This window comes from Citrus clementina, unplaced genomic scaffold (assembly GCF_000493195.1).
Source record: "Citrus clementina cultivar Clemenules unplaced genomic scaffold, Citrus_clementina_v1.0 scaffold_2, whole genome shotgun sequence".
Lineage (NCBI taxonomy): Eukaryota > Viridiplantae > Streptophyta > Magnoliopsida > Sapindales > Rutaceae > Citrus > Citrus x clementina.
Genome location: NW_006262688.1, coordinates 21,821,160 through 21,844,810, shown reverse-complemented (window position 1 = coordinate 21,844,810; position 23,651 = coordinate 21,821,160). Strand labels below are relative to the sequence as shown.

Sequence of the window (23,651 nt, the reverse complement as noted above, 5' to 3'; positions counted from 1 at the left end):
CGGACTTTATTCACAAATCTGTAGATGTAAGAAGTAAACTACAGTGCTGACGCAAGAAGTAGCTCCGACGTAGAAGGAACGAGCGAGGTCTTTAACTGCCAAAGCTTTGCCAATTAAATCAAGGAAATCAAGAAAGTTGAGAACCAGCTGCTCCAGAAGTCTGTACCCCCTTTCTTTTGCTGGCAACTCTGGGAGTTTTGATAGTAGGTTTCTTAGGAGGCTTCTTTGCTGCAGCTGATGTAGGAGGTGTTGTTGCAGGTTTCTTAGCAGTTATGACAGCAATGAGCTCCTTTAACTTTTTCTTCTCTTCTTCTGTCCCGGTAGTCCAGCTTATAGCCTCTTCAAAAGCTGCATCATTATCATCTTGGTCCTCTGCATTTGAATTCTCATCAAATAGGGTCTTCTGTTTACTTTTGATTTGAAGGGCTTCTACAGGTGACTCCTCTTCCTTCTCCTCCCCAATCTATTCTCCATCTGCAGCTTGTTCCCTTTCTTTTCCTTCTTCTTCTGATTCTAATTCGCACCAATATCTTCCTTTTCTTCACTTTCATCTGTTGCTTCATCTGTTGGAATAGTCTCTGCTACTTTCTGAAAATTATATTGCTGCAGCAAGGACTCAGGGAAGTCTGCATTCTTAGTTTGCATATAAACTGCCAACTTGTGTTTTTGAGCTTCTATGTGCAACAAGTAGGCCCAAAGGCTCTTATTTTTTTTATTTTTGTTCTTTTCTCCGTGCATTCAAGCTGTCATTCAGATCTTGCATAATTTTCCCAATTCCAATGGCTTTCACTGATTTTGTTGTGGTTGGGTGCTCTGGTGTTGCTGCAGCAGATGATTCTCCAGTAATTCTCTCCACTGTCTTTGCTGTGAAGGCCCCCTCATTTTTAACCCTTTCATTACTTTCGACAAATTTGACTCCAGAGGCTTCACAAATCCTATTGATGAGCTAGGAGAACAGCAAAGCAGCTGATTTATGTTTCTTTGTAGCACAATCTCGAATCTCTTGCTCAATGATTGGTTATGGATTTACTTGTTTGTCGAATACCAAAGAGCTGATGATTTAGGTACAGTTTCACCTGTGAGTGGTGATGAAGGCTCCTTACAGCTTGATCGGCCTATGCTTATGGTTGTCTTTAGCGGACAATATTTTCGACAAGTTGCCAAGAGCTTAGTTCATACAAATAGTTATTGATGTTAGAGTTGTTCTCTTTATCATCTCTTGTGTTTGGTTGCACCAGTGCTACAGTATGACATGGATGTTGCCTAACATGTTGCTACAATATGAAATGGATGTTGCCTAACATGTTATTCAGTATTAGGGATAACAAAATCTAAGTTTGGGTCTGGGTTTGTCATTCCCAGTTCCAGTATGTTTTACCGAACCTGAATTTAAACTAAATTTTTCACCTGCAGGACTGGTCTGGGTCAAACCCGTAAAAATTTAGATTTTTAGATTGTAGGTTTTAAGCACGAATCACATACAAATACAAAAAAAAAATTAAGAAAATTAAATACAAATCTAGATTTTGAAAAAAATAATATAAATACATATTCTAAATTTTAGTGTTTCAAAAAAATAAAACATTCACAAATACAAATCCATAACATAACATTCACAAAATAGAAATTCATGAGTCTAAAATTCAAACTCACAATTCACGGATACTGTATTTATGAACTTCAAGGATCAGCGTCCGGTGAAGCAACAAACAACGGCTGTTGATGATATGATGATGATGATGAACATAGAATCACAGTTGCGATCGTGGTTCGTGAAGGTAGACAAACGATAGCCAAAACTCGTGACATAGCTAGACAAACAAAGGTTGACGATAATGATGAACATGAACACAACAAAGGTGGCAAAGTGATGACAAGTGACAACGATGATTTGATAAAGAGAAGAGTTGAAGAAAGAGGGAAAAAAATGGCTTTGGTGGCGCTATAAAAGTGTGAATTAGGGCATGGTCTATTTCTTTCTCTATTTATATTAAAAATAATTAAAAAATAATATTAAGATAAAGATATCCAAGTTTAAGTTTTGAGATCTAGACCTGAATACGTCCGGATCAATAAAATTTCATCAGACATCGAATTTACTTTGATCCGGTAGGGGTTGAACTTGGCCCAAATTATCCACGATCATCTGGTTCTAGGCCCGACTTGAGTTAAATTGCCATCTCTATTCAATGTTAGTGATCTTGTTGTTCCTGGTTGAATTGGAATGTACAACCTTCGTTTCCTTTGACAAATCCTAGGGAGAAGAGTTTTCTATTGACAAAATTGGTAACTTTAACATGATATATGATTTTCTAAAAGAAAACTAGAATACTGTAAAATGGGTTGCTCTAGGAATTATTATTTTGTAGGCTTTGATTTTCCCATTAGCTATCATAGTCTGGACAACAAACAGACCAATGGAGTATAACTATGATGATGAGCTCATTGCACTAAGGCAACAGATTCAGCAACCTTTGATCAATAGGCCAACACCTCCTGAACAGTTGCGCCTGTTATTAGTTCCATTGATCAACGTCCTAGCAGAAATGATTCTTGGAGTACCCATAAGAGAGAAAATACGCGCTTGATACATCTAAGTTCACATATGCCTGTCTGAATCACGCAGGTTCTAACAAGTGGCTACGCAGCCAGCAAAAGAAAGAAGCTGATGCACTATCATGTAAAGAGTTTATGAATGTCCCTCAAAATCTGAACTCAATTGCTTTATTGGATAGTGGTGTCTTCAAGAAGACAAATGCACATTGTTTAAGAGTTATAACCATTCCAAAAAAAAAAAAACTCCCTGAGTAGGATTCGAATCGACAACTAGCCAATTAACAGTCAATCGATCTACCATTAAGCTATTAAAGAACGACATAAGAATATATCTCATAGAGTTTAATTCCTGCTTTCAACCCATAACCAACATGAACTTGAAATTTCTTTCATAACTCCAAAAACTTTTTCGTGGTGGCTCCGTTCCATGCCTCATATAGGAAACCTAAAAAACAATCAAACAAATTGCTAAAAAAGAAAAGCCTCCTAGGTTTCAAGATTTCTATGTTCTAAGGTTTTTAGGACAAACCATCTAAGATAAAACCTCCTAGATTATGAGATTTCTAACCTCCCAAGTCCCCATGTTCAAAGTTCCTAAGATAAATCTCCTAGAAAAAATATTTCAGGTTCTAAGATTTCTACCCTCTAAGGTTCCAAAAATTCCTAAATAAAACTTTCTACCCTCCAAGGTTTGGATGAATTTTTATTTTAAAAAAATAGAGTAATTCTTATTATTGATTCAATGATCAGTAAAAATTTAGCTCGACAGTGAATCTTAATCTATAACACTTATACTAGTTAAATATTATTAATGTAATATTGGCAAATAATATAATGTTATATATTAGTAATTTTTTGGTCCGGTATTTTAAAATCCCAAATAATATGAAAAAAATTTTAAAACCATGCTGTTTAAAAGGCTTAAAACTTGAAGCGAATAAATCACACAATATATGCATTTTTCTGCACTTTAAAATTCTAAATTGAAACACTTCTATGTTCTATATTATCCATAAAACATTTTAGCAACGTTTGAGAATATATTACAAACTCTTGTTTCTAGATATGAGCAATGGCGCTTATTCGCTAGGACTTCGGAGAGATATATCTATTGGGGTTATTGGGCCAGCTGACAATTAAGCATATTAGGCCGTTTGTAGTATCTTTGGATTGATGGTGTGTGCTTAGAATAGGGGGTAGTGGTAAAAACAAAAGGGATTTGAATTACCTTACTAGAAAAGATAGTGAATGGCAATGCATGTACACTTCCGTTTAAACACGCCTCTGTGTTCTGAACCGATGTCATAATCATATACGGAAACTGAATAATAATTTCTCCTCATTTATTTTTGTTTCTAAATATATAATCCATCTTTAAACTGAAGTGTTGGAGGAAATTAAAATAATTTTTTCATATAGATTGGTGATTAGTATATGAGTTATTTAAAAATAATATAATAATTTAAATTTTGTGATCATAAAATTGAAAATTTTACATGAGGATTTAAAATAACGCACAAGTTGACCTCGGGAAACAATCACCTTGGTCAAGATTTATTGCAACGTACATTTGTTTTTTTTTTTGAAGGAGTAGCAAAGCAAAATTCATTTTTCAGTCCTTCTTACCCAAGATTTAAACTAAGATGGCTAATTAAATAAAGTTGTCTAAAAAAAACTTGGTCATACTCTTGAGGACTATTGCTAGATACAATTAGGTTAGTTATTTTTCAAAATCCAATTAATCAAATTCATTTAAATCCATGAATGTAATTCGAAGCAATTAATTTTGACTAGTGGCCACTTTTTAATATTTTTATAGATAAAACTGTGTGCATGTATTAGAAAATAGATCTAATTAGTTTGTTCAATAAATCGAATTATCTTCAAATCAATAAAGAGAGAAGCTATTGGCACCCGCCTTCATTATCCTTATAAAACCACATTAAATAAAATTATATTTAAGGACAGATAAGAATTAAACACACTAAAAAATTTTCCAACAAATTACTTGTATTCATAATCAATTCATTTTTCTTTTTCTTTTTGTTTTGTACCCGTCACTCTTATCTAACTAAAATAAATTACAAACATTTTAGAATTGTTTGTTTTTCTTTTCTTTTTTATTACCTATTACGAATGTTTTACTTAAGATTGTTATCAAATTATAATCTAAAATGTGTATAATTTAACATAATGATTGACATTAAAAAATTCATCATTTTTAATTTATTTGTAGGATAACAACAAGATTGTTAAAGAAAAGAAAAATGGCACAATACTACTTTGAGTACTAATAGTAAAAAAATTAAATAAAAAATAGAAGAGTTTATTTAAAAAGAAAAAAAGAAATTTTTAGAATTAAATAAAAATAACTGGAAAAAGAGGTTTCTATTAGGGAAATTTACGAAAATAACCATAAAAGTTTACCAAATTACAAAACTAACCATATAAGTTTTTTTCTATCAAAACTAGCCAATCAACAACATTTTGGACCAAATTACCCCTGTCAATCTCACCTAGGCTCACCAAAATCTCTCACTCACCCAAACCTCTCACTTATCGCCAGCACCGTAGAGCAACTTCGGAGTCCATCATCGGCGGCCAATCTCACCAAAATCACGTCCAACAACATCAATCTCACTGAAATCAAGTCCAATAGCAGTCAAGACCTCTGAAATCAACGATTGAAGTTCAAAAACCTTAGGCTAGCAATTTCGAATAAATGCTTTATTTTATTCTTATGTTGTGTTGTGGGGTTGGTGGTGGTGGTGGTGGAGGTTGTTGGTGGTGTTGATGCATTGTTAGAGTGCGTTTTCGAGAATATCTTGCAATGGTTGCTGAGCAATTCATGAAGATGCACACAATGGGCAGCACCCAATGTACGAAATTTTGTACGACAAGTGCTCGTCACACCAACATAATCTAAATTTTTGTGCGACGGGCACTTGTAATTCAGATTTCACAAAACGAATCTGTCTATTTTTTGCACATAATATACTGTTTCGAAGCTTGCATCAAAATGAATCAAACCCACAATGTTTTTTGCCGGTCTCCACTATGTTGATGATGCACATAGTACGTGAAAAATGAGTAAATAATTGGCAAAATTATCGAGCTTCAATAATATTATAAACAATGTATATAATGTGCTCCACGCCCCCTACATTACGAACCCATCTTGAGATATATGGTACGTAATCCTCCACAGACTTCTAATAATTTTGGACTTTCTCGTTTGCCTCTGACAAATTGGACCCAAAAATTTTTGTTATACAATTGACCAAATTTTATGTTATAATAACTTTTTATTACTTAGTAATATTGCCAGTTGTTTTATATATATAATACTTACAATACGAGTGTTGTTGTTGAAAAATGAATGCACCGCATCATAAGTTATTTTCGAAGAAACAAATGCCTTCTACTTTAAGATACGGGGAATCTGATTGTTTGTTTTTACAGCCCACTGTGATGGTATTCGCTCGATCACTTCGAAAAGCCAAGCCTACAACAAGCAAAGTTAGAAAATCATAAAAATTAATTTGGTGTAAGTACAAAACTTACTAACTTTAATTTCTTTTTTTTTTCCAACCCACACTACAAGAAAATTGTTAATAGATGACAGACAACTTAAGACAGATTCTGGGTATATCATAAAATTATGATAGACTTGTGACATAATTTTCAATCTATCATGAATTAATGATGGCTTTGTGATAGAATTATTTTCTATCACGGATTAATGATGGTTTTATGATATAATTATTTTTTATCATGGATTAATGATGAGTTTGTGTTAGAATTATTTTTTATCATGAATTAATGATGGTTTTATGATAGAATTATTTTTTATCACAAATTATTATTTTTTATTTAGCCACGTGTCGATTTATAATTCGTTACTTAATATGTGAACAATTACACTGTATAATTTCTAACTATAAAATAAAAAAGTGAACCCTAAATCTAACATAATTAAACACACTACTTGTTAAGTTGTTGTCGCCACTCCCCTGTTGCTCTCCGATTTCTGCGGACTAGATTTCCATTGTACGCAACAGCATTTTGGATGCTTGCACCAATCTCATTCTCGTCCCCCTTAGATGACCATCCCGTCTCTGTTACAACCATTCTGATGTCGTCATACTTCAAGGCAGACAAGGGAGCGAAAACGACATTAATTTGGGCATCGAAGAGGCTGAAATAACGAAACCCGTTACCCACAACCACAACGCCGGGGTTCTCCCTAAACAAAGCATAGTCTAAAGAGATGACATCAGTGTTTGACTCGTAGGCAAAAAATGGGTATGCATTGACCATTAGGAAAGAACCAATTTTGTAGAGGAAATCCAACATGGGCTTGAAAACGGGTTCGATCAATTCGGGTCGGAAAGATCCGGCTGATGACGGGTAAGAATTTTGCAAAGCGCTCAAGGCAATGGGTGATGAGATTTTAATGGAAGAGTGGAGATTGTACTTGACGTTTTTTTGGACCCATGAGAAGGCAAAGGAGGGGCGTTTGGCTGCGAAGAATAGAAGCTTGTTGAGTAAGTCAACAGTGACTATCTATCATTTAACTTTGACCGATTATTTTATAATCCAATATTTTCAGAAGAAATTCAAATAATTTGCAACTTGTGAATTATTTATTCAATGTTAAGGGCTGGAAGTTCATGTAAATCAATTTGTTTAATTGATGCAGCATTACAGGTGCTACCCATATCACTTGCAATAACGAGATACCAAAGGAGTTGCTTCAGTAAAACCGAAGCGGTGAAAGTTTTATGGATGGCTAAGAGTACCATTCTTGTCACCAGTGCTGGTGGTCGAACTGGTAATTTTTTACCTTTTTTTTTTCATAATTATGTGCTTATCCAAATTAATTATCATTTTTAAAGCTTGCTTTAAAATCCTATATCCCGTGATCATTTTTTCATTGGCGTCAGAGTGCGTAAGCTTTTCTTAATTCTAAATTTTCAAATTTGATGAATACAATTGAGTTCATGAATTAGGAGCCTAATTGTTATGTTTAATATTTTGTTTAGTACATGACTGCAAAACAGTGACTAAGCAAAACTGCTTCCATCAATTGAAATTTGGCCAACATGAGCTTGTTAGTTACCTACTCAACAGTATGAGATTTTTTTTTTCCTTTTTCTTGATTCTATGCTGAATTTTTTATGAGGTAAAATTACAATTAGGCTCTAAATATGGATTAAAATATCTTGGACAATAAAAATAGCAACCTCAAGACATTATTCCTATCAAGTAGCACTCTATTTATACTCCTCTATTTCTTGTTATATTTAGCATGCTACTGTATATACATATACACGCAACATGAATCTGGAAACGTTTTGAATTCGTCATTAACAAACATTTCAAGTTGGCTCACCTTCTTCCACCTCACTGCCACTGATGTGATGTGAATAAGCCCGCAGTGATTGAATCATGCATGCATCATGTTTTAAGTTACCATTCTATGGAATATGAGTAGACACATATAATAAATAGATCTAGTGACCCATGTGTATGCATGTCCAGTCATGGAAAATTTTCTACAGGCACTAGTTAGTGTCTTCCCCCAACTGGTTATCATTTTACGCATTCATTTAAAAAAAGAATAAACGAACATTCACTCCCATCAAGAGTATATAAAAGACTAAGAGAAGTGCAGAAGAATATACGTACATATAAACATTTATATAGCAATGACATGAAATTTGACCCAACCCAACTCTGTCCAATGTTATATGCTTCTTCTTTTTTAATGTTATCTTTTTTTTCCTTTTTTTCTCTTGTGTATATGGTTGGAATTATAGTACAGCTGGAAGATGCTAGGTTGCTGCATATGAGTTGGTCTAGTAGTTGGAGTGTTGTTGGGTATGTGGCTGAAATTAGAGTGCTCTTGGAAAATTGGATTGCTGCTAGAAGTTTTACAACAAGGCCTGCTGTTGGAATACTTAAATTAATCTTTGGAAGTTTTTTTAGGTAACTTGGTTTTGTGACTGGAATTTTAATTGTTTTTCTTGAAGATTGATTAGAATTTAATTATTTTTTTATATTTTGGGATGGTTTTTTCGATTTGGGATATTTTATTATTTATTAGTGGTGATCTCATTGAATATTAGATGCATTTATTTTGAAATTAGTTTGTTGCATTGAATGGATGTTAATTAATATTATTTTTTTTTTGGTTTTTTTATGATATAAAATAGGAATTCATCAACAAATTAGAATGGTAATATATTTTTTAAAAAAATCAAAACTTTATGATGGGAAATAGCCATCATACATTGTCATAAATAATTTATTGCTAAAATTGAATAATAAATTTACAAATGATAATTCAATTTTCCGCCAAAAATTTTAAAAAAGGTGCGTAAATAAATTTAAAATTTATTTAATTATTTTTTATATTAAAATATTGTGTGACAGATATATGACTATGCAAAGCCATCGTGAATTAATGACATAAATTATTATGTCATAAATTAATGACAATGACATAGATGACATATAAATTGTCTGTCATGCACCCCCTTTTATGACAATTATTTTCTGTCATCTATTGCATGTTTTCTTGTAGTGCCACCTGAACCCCATGACTGAAGCCATAAATATTGTATTTCTTAATATTATGAGAAGGATATTTCAAGCGCCCAGTCTTAAATTTGTTGGCTTTCTAGTTCAATGCATTGTTCCTACTGTCGTATACCGTTTGCCATGATAAACGACCCCATGGATGACTTCGAAAGCGGTCTATATCGTCAACATAATTCATTAGCTGGAAGTCATCTTGACTATAATCCTTTCTCTTATTCAGTACCCTATCTGCAAAGTAATACAACGTGATTTTCAGGGCATCATCCATAACACGAAAATTCAAAGCGACAAATTTAGCGTCCAATTGTTTAAGATTTAAGTCTTTAAACCTACCATCGAAGTACTTATTAAGCACCCTATGTTGCGTCTTCAAATTTTGTAGCAGGACATCCAGACCATTGGACAGCCCTATAACGAGACACCACTCTCTAATCGATAAACGTATCGAGTGCCCTCTAATTTGAGACCATAACTTATTTTCATCAGTTTCTTCATGTGCCACTTGCCTAAGCAATATGTTGTGGATTATAACACCATTGAATGCATAACTATCCAATTCCATGAAGTGCCCAAAAATATCACTTTTGAACAATAACAATTGTTTGCCTGTTAGCTTACACCGAATAGCTGCGATGACTTTTTTAAAATTTTGACATTTTTGTAATACAGCCTGGGAAATGACCATCAAAGCATAACTACACCACACCTGACTCTTTCCTAGGTTCATGTGGATTGCGCTTTGCCAACTTAGTTTTCGCTAGCTATCTGAAACAAAATCGAAATTATATTCATTATTGTACTATCTATAAAATTATTAAAATAATAATATAAAATAAAAAAGGTTATCTAAAAAGTACAAATGGTCCTAAGTGTAATCTGAATTTTTATGAGACAGTCTCCCATAGCACAAAAAATAATCTTTTCTTTGTACAATAAGTTTAAATTTAGAGCGACGGGCACCTATCGCACAAAATTTGGTATGAGGGGCATTGGTCGTACAAAAATCAAATCACACACAATTTGAATTTTTGTGTAGGGTAATTTTTAGGGACCTCCCCTGAGGTTTAGTTTGTTAACACTTAGATAAAATGTATTAATGTAATTACAGATATCACCCCTGTCGTTAGTATAAAAATACGTATGTCGTTAATATAGAAGGCTAAATGTGTAAAAACATATTTAAAATTCAAAACAATTCAAAATTCAAGATGAAATTTTATCGATATCTAAGAAATATTAACTGGTACAATCTTTTTGCCAGTGGACAAAAGCAAGAAAAAATCTTCACGAAAGGGGATATCCACTTAGTTTTTCTCTTTCACATAAGCAAAACCCAACATTGATTTCATCTTTCTAAAGCTAAGAAGAAGCACTCCTTTTACCTGAAGCTTTATCATGATTGAAAAAAGAGTTTAGCTTCAGTTACAAACGAGATGAGTTCTTGTGGTGACCTAAGTCTTCCACGACGTGAGTACTGGTGGTAAATGGCTTCAGCCGCAACTAGAATTAGAGCAAGAAAATGGTTAGTCCTTATTTATGACCGTTCGAAGATGTGAATCATATGCAATTAATTATTTTTTTGACCCTTAGTTTTTTTTTAAAAAAAAAGAATGGGTTGATTTTGAATTACTTACGAATGAAAATGGGCTTTTTGTATTTTGTTTTTTTTTAAGCATGTTGAATTCAACAGCCGTGGTTTCTAATTTTTTTTCTGTTAGCCAATTATTGTTGCCATTCGGACTGTTGTTGTTTCTCTTTTTTCATTTTTCTTCAATTTTTTTAATTCGAAATATTCATTCTATTTTTGGTATTCCCTATATATATGCATATATTTCTATTTTCCTGTTAGCCAATTTGCTTTCTTTTCTTTTTTTCTTTAAAGTCAATATATACATATGATATTCCCAAAACCAAATGAGTAAAGTCCTTTCCTTTCTGATTCATGTCCATTTAATTTTGAACTCTGATTTGGATTGCTTGTTGAATTTACGTTGTTATCAATTACAAGCAACTAGGATGTAATGATAGTCTATCATGTAATGCTAACCGAGATGTTGAATTTCCTCATGTCTTCAAACTGTGGTTAGGTAATGTAATCCTCTAAATGTATTTTTTGACCTGATTTATTGCTGGGTCAGGATTGGGGGTAGCCTGGATTTAGGATTGTTGAGAGAAAGCAATTTGGTGCCATATTGAAAGAGTATTTAATTTTTCTTTACTTATATGAATTAACGATTATGAAATCATGATCAAAACTGATGTTTTCTTTATGACATATGGATCAGTCATAGAGAGTGTGATGGACAACTCTTATAATTTCATCCTTCTCCACATCTTATTTAAAAATATCTCCAGTGGTCGTGGATTCATAGCTCTCCTAGTTATGCATATGTTATGTTCCTTTTTGCCCTATTAAAAATTATGGGGAAAAATAGCTTTTGAGAATTTTTATGGATTATGCTTCAGGGGTATGCTAATAGATGCATATAGATTCTTACACAAGAAAAAAGACATGGATTGTGGCTTCTTATGGTCTAAAAATCCAATTGGAAAGTAATTGGGAGATCGAAGTAAAGCTTAACACTCAATTTGGATCTAAATGTATAGGTTGTCACTACAAGAAAATAGGGATAAGGCAACATCATTTTAACAACGTGCACATATGAAATGTTGTCAAATTTATAATTTAACAACAATCGCAAATTGCATGTTGGCAAATATAAAGTTTTAGCAACACACAATGAGTGACCGTTGAGTTAAACTTTATCATAACAAGCAATCATTTGTTGCGATATAGGAATATGTAATGACAACATTCAAACTTTGCATGTTGTAATTAGTTACTTAAGACAACATTGAATTGTCTATTGCATAAATTATTATTTAAATAACAACATTTAGTTGTGTGTTGTTAAATTTTTTTTAACTCAATTTAATATGAAGTTGGTATAAATTAGACATAAATAGATGCTTATGAAATTTATTCATAAAAATATTATAACAAAATTTTTTTAGTATATCATTAACTAAATTTCTTAGAACTAAAATAGTAGAAAATAATGTGCAATAAATAAGAAATTTCATTAAGCGCGCATAAGTTATACAGCACGGGTTAAAGCGCGGCAAAAGGAAGATGAAAAGAAAAAAAAAAGACAAATTGACTTACTAAACAAAAAAAAAGAAAAGAAAAGAAATTGACTTAATGAAACCTGGGTTCACTTTACAATGCCACTTTACTCTTTCTCTGCCACTCAAGCAAATCAAGCCCCTTCATCGCCATTGTAATAACAAGTGCCCACCAAGGAATCGGGTTTATCAGGTACTTTTCTTTTCAATTTCATTAATAAAGCTCAGTTTCACTTTCCTAATTCCATTTAATTAATAGTTTGCTCTTTCCACTAATTCTTTTCAGGAGATTTCGGGCTTTGTCCTAATGTTCCCACTCAAAATCGTTCGAGACGGTCCCATTGCAAATTCATTGCTTGGTAAGTGGGACAATTCTTTATTATTTGTGGGGTTCATATGTTATGACATAAACCAAACTAATATTAATTTTTTGTGGTGGGTCATTGAAACCAAAAGATGATTTTCTTCTTTGAAATATTTACACGGAAAAGCTGATTTTGGAGATTATATTTTATTTTTAATTTAAATTAGTAAATATTACTAGTGAGATGGATAATGATTTCTTTTAATTGAGTGGCGCAATTTTAATCTATTATTGGTGTTGTTGACATGATGAAACAGGTAACTTCTATTAACGCCATTGAACATAGTCTCCTATATCAGCAGTGACTTCTTACGATTTGACTGTGAAGCAAAACTTGAGGTATTGCTTTCTTCTGTATAATTAAAATTCTAAATGAAATTTCTCTATTTTGATGTTTGCTTTAAAAAATTTATTGCAGTTATATTATTTTGTCTATTTTATGTTTGTTCATGTCTTATTCTGTTAACTTTTACTAGCCTATTGGATACTCTAAATGGATCCTATTTCTTTATATTTATCTTTATATGGTCCAAACTAATCACCTTTGCACAACCAAGTCTTGCCAACATTAGTAATTCAAAATGGATAAAAGATGGGTCTACTTCTCAAGGTTTCATGTTTATTTAATAAAATAATGAATAGTTTTAGGAACAGTTATAGCTTTAGATTAACCAATAAGTTATTGCTCTCATTATTATTTTTTTGTAGACATTCAGATGAATATAGAAAGGGAGCACGTGACTTTGTTAATAGTGCTCGTGCAAATTCAGGTAATCTAGATATAATAGTATGTCCCTGCATTCGTTGTAAGAATGTACAACGCCACCATTTTGATTTAGTGTATGAACACTTGGTTATGAAAGGCAAGGATCCTACCTATAATACTTGGGTTCTTCATGGTGAAAATTCTACTTATTCTGGAATGTCAATGCAATACGGTGATATTGAAATGACAGAAACATATCAGATGTATAGAGATCAAGTTTATTTTCAGGAGTCAAATGTATCAGAGCGCACACATAAAAGTAGCAAAATAGAGTTCACAAATCTTATCAAAGATGCTGAAACTCCATTGTATGATGTACAAAGCACACAAAAATATCAGCAATTGTTTCCTTATTCAAGCATAAAGTTACCCATGGTATATCTGATAAAGGTTTTGATGAACTTCTTCAAATTGTTCGTGATATTCTTCCATCAGAAAACACACTTCCTGAGTCATTGTATTCAACAAAAAAGCTACTTAAGACCTTTGACCTTGGGTATGAAAAAATACATGCTTGTGTAAATGATTGTTGCCTTTTTATAAAGGAGTTAGGGAATGCACATATGTGCCCTAAATGTGGTGCCTCCCGATGGAAAGTTAATGAGCGCACTGAAAAGATTCAACAAGGAGTTCCTACCAAAGTTTTGCGTTATTTCCCAATAATACCAAGACTTAAAAGGATGTTTAGTGTAACTGATATGGCAGAACAACTTAGGTGGCATCAAACTTATAAAAGTCAAGATGGCAAAATGAGGCATCCAGTGGATTCACTTGCATGGGATATTATAAACAAAAAGTGGCCATCTTTTGCATCTGATCCCCGAAACATTAGATTTGGCCTTGCTACTGATGATTTTAATCCCTTCCAAGATCTTGGCACAAGATATAGTTGTTGGCCTGTAATTTTAGTCATCTACAATTTGCCTCCATGATTATGCATGTCCAAGGATAGTTTAATGTTAAGTTTATTAATTCCAGGGCCAAAGCAACCAGGTAATGACATAGATATTTATTTGGCACCGCTTGTAGAAGATTTGAAAGAGCTATGGATAAATGGAGTTGAAGTGTATGATGCATTGAGTGAATCCACATTTAATTTAAGGACAATTTTAATGTGGACCATTAATGATTTCCCAGCTTATGCAAATCTGTCAGGTTGGTCTACAAAAGGAAAATTGGCATGTCCCGTATGTCGTCAAAATACTTGTTCGAAATGGTTGTCATATAGCAAAACGTTTGCATACATGTGTCATAGGCGATTTCTTCATTCTAATTATTCATTTAGGAGGAAACAAGCATGGTTTGATGGTGTCATTTAAGAAGACACTAGACCTAAGATATTCACTGGTGAAGACATTTATTCTGAAGTTAAAAACTTAGTGAATGATTGGGTAAATTAAGAAAAAAGAGGAAGAGGGATTCTTCATCATTATAGAAGAAGAAATCAATATTTTTTGACTTACCATATTGGAAGGTATGTTATACTAATCATATTATTTTATCTTCTTTCTATTATTCTATATTTGCATAATGGGTTCTAAAATGTAATATCATAGCTAACTTTTTTTTTAATTTTTATAGAATTTGCTGGTGCGCCATAACTTGGATGTGATGCATATTGAGAAGAACATATGTGATAGTATAGTGAGTACTAGAGCTGGCAAAATTTGACATGACCCGATTACCCGACACGAATACGACATAAATAAATGGGTATGGGTCGTCAAATTTAACACGATTATTAAATGGGTCGGGTCCGGGTCAACACGATTTTTTTCTGTGTCGGGTTTGGGTTAAAATTCTTGACCCATTTACCCGATCAATGACCCGATTATATTTTCTATTTTAAAATAATTTACATATTCTTATCATTAAAACTTAAATATTAGAGATGATTTTCTTTTTTTTATTCTTTAAAAGGGTGAATATAAACACAATGTTCTATTTATAAAATTTTAAATACATTTAGAGCTTCAATAGTGTAAATGTGTAAAAATTGATAGACATGTATATTTTATAATATTATATATATATAATTAAAACCTCAATAGTGTAAATGTGTAATATATTGGTAGATATGTATATTTTATAATATCGATAAATTATGTATGTACATACGTATGTATGATAGTATGTAAATATTTTATGTAACTTTTATTCAATATATAAATATTAAATGGGTTATTGGGTAACCCGATTATTTTTCCGTGTCGGGTTTTGGCCTCAATATTTTGACACGATTATTAAATGGGTCGGGTTTGGGTCGACCTAAATTTGACACGACACGAACACGACCCGATGACCCGTTTTGCCAGCTCTAGTGAGTACATTGTTGAATATAAAAGGGAAAAAGAGATGGTCTTAATTCAAGATTAGATCTTAAACGTTTGGATATTAGAAAGGATTTGCATCCTAAGAAGGAGAATAATGTACTGAAGTTACCTGCTGCATCACACACGCTCTCTAAAAAGGAGAAATTGATATTTTGTAAAAGGCTTGCTAGTTTAAAGCTACTTGATGGCTATGGCTCAAATATAGCAAAATGTATTTCAGTAGAAGAATGCAAGGTGGTTGGACTCAAGTCCCATGATTGCCATATTCCAATGCAGCAACTCATACCTGTAGCTTTAAGAGGAATTTTACCGAAGGGTCCACGAAAAGTAATTTTTCGATTATATGCATTTTTTAACGAATTGTGTAACACGGTCTTAGATAGAAGTAGATTACAACAATTGGAGGAAGAAGTGACTGAGACATTGTGCATGTTAGAGAGATTTTTCCCACCTTCATTCTTTGATATCATGATCCATTTAACTATTCACCTAGGAAGAGAAGCTCGTTTATGTGGACTAGTACAATATCGCTGGATGTACCCAATTGAGAGGTTTTTACTTGCCACCAGCTTTTTTAAAATAAAACAATAAGTAATGAAAAAATAATTAATTTATTTTACATGTGTTATGTCTCAGGTTTATGAAAATTTTAAAGGGATATGTAGAAAATCGTGCACGACCCGAAGGATGTATAGCTGAACGGTACATTGCTGAAGAGTATGCATCATTTTATAGCAAATATATAAAGCAGGCAGCCGAAATAGGTACTCAACATGGGAGAAATGAAGAATCTGAGAATGACTTATTATTAGGAGGGCGTCCAATTTCTAGAGGCAAGTCCGCAAGCCTTTCGGATGAGATGTTACATATTGCTCATCGATATATTTTATTTAACAGCTCAAAGGTCCAACCTTATATAGAGTAAGACTTCAAGACAATATGTAATTGTTGTTTTTCAAGTTTAAAAGATGTGAAAATTAACTTAAAGTTCATTTTTTTACTAGAGAACACTTGGAAGAATTGAAGTGTATGGATAAACTACTTTTAAGAAATGAAACCATGTTACAGAAAAAGCATATGGACAATTTTAGCTCGTGGTTAAATAATAAGGTTTGTAAGTAAGTTAGTTTTACTTTTACAAATATGCAATACTTATGTTTTTGAACTTTTAACCTTTTTTTTCTTCAATAGATAACAATACAGTAGAGACAAACCAATTTGCCAAAAACTTTAACATGGCTTGCAAGAGGACCAAGGAATCAAGCAATGTCATTTTCTGGATATGTTATTAATAGCCTCTGATTTCATACAAAGAAAGCTGAAAAGTCTTGACAAGATAGTGGTGTTTCACTTGAAGCAAATACAATTTGTAGAGCTAGTGCAAGGTAGAGCTAGTGCAAGGAACCCTACACAAGTTGTTGGGAAAGTCACTTATTATGGAGTGTTGAGGGATATATTAGTGCTTGACTACAATACTTTTCAAGTCCCTATTTTCAAATGTGATTGGGCTAATATAGTTAATGGTGTTAAAGTCGATGAAGGATTCACTTTAGTTAACCTTCACGAAGGACAAAGCCAATTTGGAAATGATCCATTCATTTTAGCTTCACAAGCTAAACAAGTATTTTATTATGAGGATATTGAAAAATCAAATTGGTATGTAGTATTGAAAGCAGCACAAAGAGGGTTCCAAGATTTATTATTGGCTAGTGAGAGTAATTACAGTATATGCCTACCAATTGACATAAGTGGGCATGAAACTGAAAATGATAATGAGGACGAACCTCTTAGAAGGGAAGGAGTTGAGGATATAGTGTGTGATGACTAGTTTAGTATATTAATTATTTATGTATTCTTGAATTATAGTTTATTGTTATAGTTATTTGTTTTCATGAATCTATTAATTGGTTCCTTAAATTACACAATTATGTTAATGTGATTATTTCTTCGTGATTATTTTTATATGTTTATTTCTAAACAAAGCTCTACCTTTGTCATTGGCATTAATCTCTTGTCATAATAATATAAACATTTTGTTCAGCATTTAACAATTGTGCAGGGGGGTAAAAGAGATGGACAATGCTGAAGTAAGTAATTTTTTTTTTTTTGTTCAACATTGAATTATAATTTTTTATCTTCATATACTTATTTTATTTCTGTTTGTTCCTACATAAATTATGCTATGTATAAAGTCTTCTAAGCAAGGTGAAAAAAGAAGTCGAGATAAATTTGGAGAAAATGCAACTATTGAAGGGGAGAATGGACCATTAGCAACTAGCAATAGAGAAAATGCGCACATATCTCAATCTGATGACAAAGGCACAAAAAAGAAAAGAGGTCCAACCAAACTTGGAATGATTCAAGATCGATCTCCACCGTTGAGCATTGAGTTTAACGAATGTGGCCAGGCAGTAGGTGTAAATTCTGATAAATATACATCTTTTATTAGAGTTATAACACGAGAACATGTGCATGTTTGTATGAAAAATTGGCATTCGGTTGACCACAAGCTAAAAGAAGATCTTTGGTCATTAGTGCAGGTATATGATATTATGCAATTATTATCTTTATTAACAAATACATCATTTATCTTGAGATTTATTATATCAGCTATTGGTTTGCATTTTTCTTATAATTTATACAGGAAAAATTCGTTGTGGATGAGTCTCGTAAACGCTTGGCTTTAAGAATGATGGGTGATTGCTGGAGACGATACAAATTAGAGCTAACAACTAAGATCAAGCAAGCCAACAAAGAACATAATAAACCACGTGTACTTGCTCTTATCAAGCCAAAAAATATAACTTCAAAGAAGATTGGGCTAAATTTGTCAAGGAAAGGTTGTCTCCAGAATTTAAAGTAAGTTAGTCCATTGCATTGCAATAATGGTATTCAAATTAAGTTTCATATCTATTAAAATTATACATTTCAATGTTTGATTGATAGGCAATAAGCAAGAAGTTTAAAGAAATGAGAAATAATCAGGAAGTGGTTCATTCAATGGGCCGACTAGGTTATGCTAGAAAGGAGCATACCATGGTATGAATTTATTTAATTCGATTATTTTTTGACACTTATTTGATTTACTTTAAATTACATATTTTTCTTAATTATAGAAAAAGGAGAGTTCAAATCCATCCGAAATCACTAGAGTTTATGTTTGGATTGAAGGCCATCTTAAAAAGAATGGTCAACTTGTTAATGAAGCAGCTTCTAAAGCATTGGTAGGAGATATCTATACAAAGTATTCTTGTTATAACTATTCATATGTATGTTATTAATAATGTTATTTTGCCTTATTCTAGGAAAAAGTTAGAGAGTGTCATCATTCAAAAGATAATGCAAGGTCTAACAACATACGTAATGATGCTATTGCAAAAGTATTTGGACCTGAAAAGCGTGGACAAGTTCGAGGACTGGGGTTCGGAGCCACTCCCACTCAATTATAAGTATATATTCGATCTACTGGAAAAGTAAAAGAACTTCAAAACCAACTGCAAGCTCAATCTGAAAGAATGTCTGTCCTTGAAAAGAATTATGAGCATTTGACAGTTGCGCTTTTAAAACAATGCCAACAGGTAAATGACTATATGATAATGCATATATACATGTAACTAGTTATTTGAAATCCATTCTAAGACTTTAGAGAATTCTAATCATTTACAGAATCCAAGCAAAGGTTTTGATGATATTATAACTTCTCAAGCTTTTACTCCTCAGGTAATGCTTTTTTATCTTTTTTTAGACTTATTAAGAATGCTTCATTGAAAAGAAAAAAAAAAGTACTAGCTAAACCAACTTTTATTTCTTACTCCTATAAGTTGTAAATCCATATTCGTCTTGCTTATAGTCACAACAAGGAAGTGGTACAATGCAAGAAAATGGCCACTATGAAAATGCAAGATATTATTTATTGAATTGGTATTCAGATGATGTTGATGAAATTGTGGCTGAAGGAAAGATTGCCTCAACAGACCCTAAGGCAAAAGTTCACCACATGCCTCTTGGAAGAGATTGTTGGAAAGTTTGAGTGGAATCAATATCTGATGGTATGGATGAAGTGACTTTATATAAAGTGACAGATAAAGCTCATATAATAGTTGAGGCTTTGTGAAGCACTATTGCTTGGCCAAAAAGTTGCATTAAATTGTTTTAAAGAAGGTATGTAGGCATACAAATATTCTCTTTGGTATGTATATATAATTATTTTTCAAATGCAGCAAATAAAAATTGATTTAGTTAACCTTTTTGTAGGAGTTTATGCCTTGAAGAAGATGTTTTTGTTGGCGTGTATATATGCCTTGAAGAAGTTTTTGCTGGAATTACAAGTTGAAGAAGCTTTTGTTGGAGATGATTTTTTGAATTTGATATTTATGGAATTGCAACTGCCACTAATGTGTTTTAATTATTTTTTTTTGGTGTTTTGCTAGATGGAAATTATACTGGTGTTGGAAATTTCTATGGATTAATTGTATGAATACTAAAATATTGGTGTGACTTTTAGCTGGGATGTGTGGTCATTACTATGTTTATCAAATCTTATTACAATAAGCCGAATATTTGAATTAGTTCAAATACATTTTATATATGGTGACAGTAGTGTAGTAGTAGTTGTAGTAAGTAAGTAAGTAATAATAATAATAATAACAATAATAACAATAATAACAATAATAACAATAATAAAAATAATAACAATAATGATAATAATAATAATAATAATAATAATAATAATTATTATTATTATTATTATTATTATTATTATTATTATTATTATTATTATTATTATTATTATTATTGGCAACATGCAAGATATGTTGTTTATTGTTAAAAAAAAATTGAAATTAATGGCAACAATTAGTTGCTTGTTGCTATATAGTTTATGACAACATTCACAAGCTTGTAGTCAAAAATTTGGATGCACATGACCTTTTTAACCACAGTCACTACAAGTTGTCATAAGACATTTAACAACATTCATATCTTTTTCAACAACGTGAATTGCGCGTAGTTGAAAGTTACCTACTTTTCGCTACAGCAAGAACCGCAACACGCATGTGCTCGTCGTGAAACCCCTTCCACAACAAGCTTTGCCTGTTGTCATATAGTATTTTTCTTGTAGTGTGTGATATACTAAATTTCTTTTTTTTTTTCCCATGTATCAGGAGAAAAGGATGACACAATAGGCTATTTCATTATTTTAGAAGAACTCAAAGATTGTATTATTGTATTTGAAATGCAAGGACACATAATTGATTTAGAAGGTACTGTTTATTTCCTGATGGGTAGCTTTATATTACCATACATATACCTGAAACTAGTGTTTGAATGTGTGATGAATGTTATGAAAATCTTCTTACTGTCTAAGTAGCAAGTTGGGAACAAAACTTAAAATCTGAAAAGCCTCCTCTTGAACTGCCTGATTTCATCAACAATGTCTCTATAGTGATACATAAAACAGAAAAATTAGATAAATGCTAATTCTTTGTACTTTTTTTTTCTTTATTTGCAGGTTTTAATGGGAGTGACCATTGTCCTATTTCACTTGAGATTTCATAAGCCAGTTCAGCTAAGGGGGGAAAAGAAAAAAAATATCGATGTCTGAGTGAAATTGATTTGTATGTTCGTAACGATGTAATGATGTTATTATAATCTTTCAACAATACTAATTCCTCAAATTTATTAATGCGAAATCATGTCTTTACTACATAAGCTAGTTCAGCTGAGGGGGAAAAAGAAAAAAAATATCGATGTCTGAGTGAAGTTGATTTGTATGTTCGTAACGATGTAATGATTTTATTATAATCTTTCAACAATGCTAATTCCTCAAATTTATTAATGCAAAATCATGTCTTTACTAACTAGTGACAATGTCATTTGTCCAATTTAACTTCAATTGCTTGTCCTCGCCTTTCAGTAAATTTTATTTTTTAACTTTGAATATGCTCATTATGGCCTAAACATTTGATTTATGTCATAATAATAGAATCAAAACAGGGTATGAAAGTCTTCGATTGAAAGTATTAGTAGATTACGAATAAATATAATATAAAAAACAGTTGAAATAATTTTTTAAAAGAGCAATTTTAGTTAAATCAAAACATCAAAAGTAGCTTCTAATAACATCCTACTTCACGAAACAACAAAGATTTATTTGATAATTTATTATTTTGGAAGGGAGGGTATTTTAGTAATTTTAATAGTCCACTAACGGTCAACTCAACATATAACTAACGGCATGAGAGGTATCTGCAATTATATCAATACATTCTATCTAAGTGTTAATACACCAAATCTCAGGGGAGGTCCCTGAAAATTACCATTTTTGTGTAACGGGAACCCATCGTACAAAATTTGGTGCAATGGGTTCCTGTCACACAAAAATTCAAACCGGAGGCCGTTGCACAAAATTGTCACATGGGCTCCAAACCCATCGCACGAATTAGTGTGATGGGCAGCACCCATCACGTGAGTTCGTGCGATGGGCGCTGTCATCACGCCAATTTCATGCGATGGGCGCTCATCGCACAATTTTGTTGCGATGGGTGCTGCTATCGCGCAAAAAAATGGGTGACTCGGGAATGCACCAAAATTTGCGATGGCTGCTGCTCATCACACTATCCATCACACACACACACATTTAAAACAACACGCTCTCAAAACAACAACTACCACTACAAGGACCACCGCCACCATTATTCTCAAGCTACTACCACTATTATTCTCCAATTTCATTATTAATTAATAAAATATGAATAAAATAGCTAACCTAGGTTTTATTGAAGTTGAACAATGGATCTTGGTGATTTTCTTCGCCGTTGAAAGTGGATCAGACACCGACGATGGGTGGAGCCACCGCCAACAATGGATGTTTTTGGTTGTTGGAGAGATTTGCGTGAGAGAGATTGAATTGGGGGAGAAATGTGAGAGGGTCACTTTGGTCCGAAACTTTTGTTTTAGCTAATGGTGATAGAAATAACTTTGAGGGGTTAAAATTAAAAAAATTTAGAGTTATTTTCGTAAATTTCCCAAGGATGCCAATAATCCAACTCATCAATATGCATATTGGATCTTTTAATTCTTTAAGGTAGTGTTTACTTTTTGGAGTGGGAGTGTGGAGTGTGGATTTCTCCCACTCCAGTGTTTACTTACCTTAAAAAAGGGGGGAGTGGGAGTGGAAATCCGTAGGTCCCACCTAATTTTGGAGTGGGGAGTGGGATTCCCACTCCCATGGGGAGAGGTGGCAGTGGGAATCCACTTCCCCCTCTTCCTATTTTATCCTTATAATTAAAATAAATAAATAATATTTAATAAAATAAATAAATAAATAATATCATATTTAATAAAATAAATAATATCATATTTATTAAAAATAATAATTATATCATATTTATTAAAAATAATAATTATAACATATTTATTTTATTAAATTTAATAAAATAAAAATAAATAAATATTATATTTAAATTAATAATATTAAACATTAATTTTAATAAATATTATTTATTTATTTATTTAATAATAATAAATATTTTATTCTAAAAAATATTAATTTTGTACTATATTATCAATAATAATATTTCATTTGTGTTGCTATTATTAATAATTTTTATTCACATAATTTAAATTAAAATTAATAAAAATTATGATTTACATAATTAAGAATATTAGTAATTATTATTAATTTATAAATATAATAAAATATTTATTTTATTTTTCAAATATATTTTTTTTATTAATTTTTTAATTATAAATTATAATTCTGTACATAAGGATAAAATTGTAATTTAAAAAAATTTACTCCAAATCCAAGACAAAGTAAACAAATAATTGGAATTCTGATTGACAATCCATACTTTCATTTAGTCTAAGTAAACATCATACTCCCACTCTCACTCCACAC

The 23,651-nt window shown here is 32.0% G+C and overlaps 1 protein-coding gene and 1 pseudogene across 1 annotated transcript; one reads left to right on the top strand and one right to left on the bottom strand.

Annotated features, from left to right (window-relative positions):
- The first annotated feature begins 973 nt into the window (after positions 1–973).
- LOC112100965 lies at positions 974–2,684 on the top strand (annotated as a pseudogene).
- Positions 2,685–6,540: 3,856 nt separating this feature from the next.
- Positions 6,541–9,724, bottom strand: LOC112100964. The gene is made up of 2 exons (XM_024190842.1): positions 9,275–9,724; positions 6,541–7,122 (listed from the first exon to the last, which is right to left on the bottom strand). The coding sequence occupies exons 1-2, from the start codon at positions 9,722–9,724 to the stop codon at positions 6,541–6,543; spliced, it is 1,032 nt and encodes a 343-aa protein (XP_024046610.1).
- Positions 9,725–23,651: the final 13,927 nt, after the last annotated feature.

Coding starts and splice junctions, on each gene's coding strand:
- LOC112100964 (XM_024190842.1), bottom strand. CDS start 9,724: ATGGAATTGGATAGTTATGCATTCAATGGTGTTATAATCCACAACATA. Junction 7,123..9,274: donor GTCGTTTATCATGGCAAACG/GTATACGACAGT, acceptor GTTAAATGATAG/ATAGTCACTGTTGACTTACT.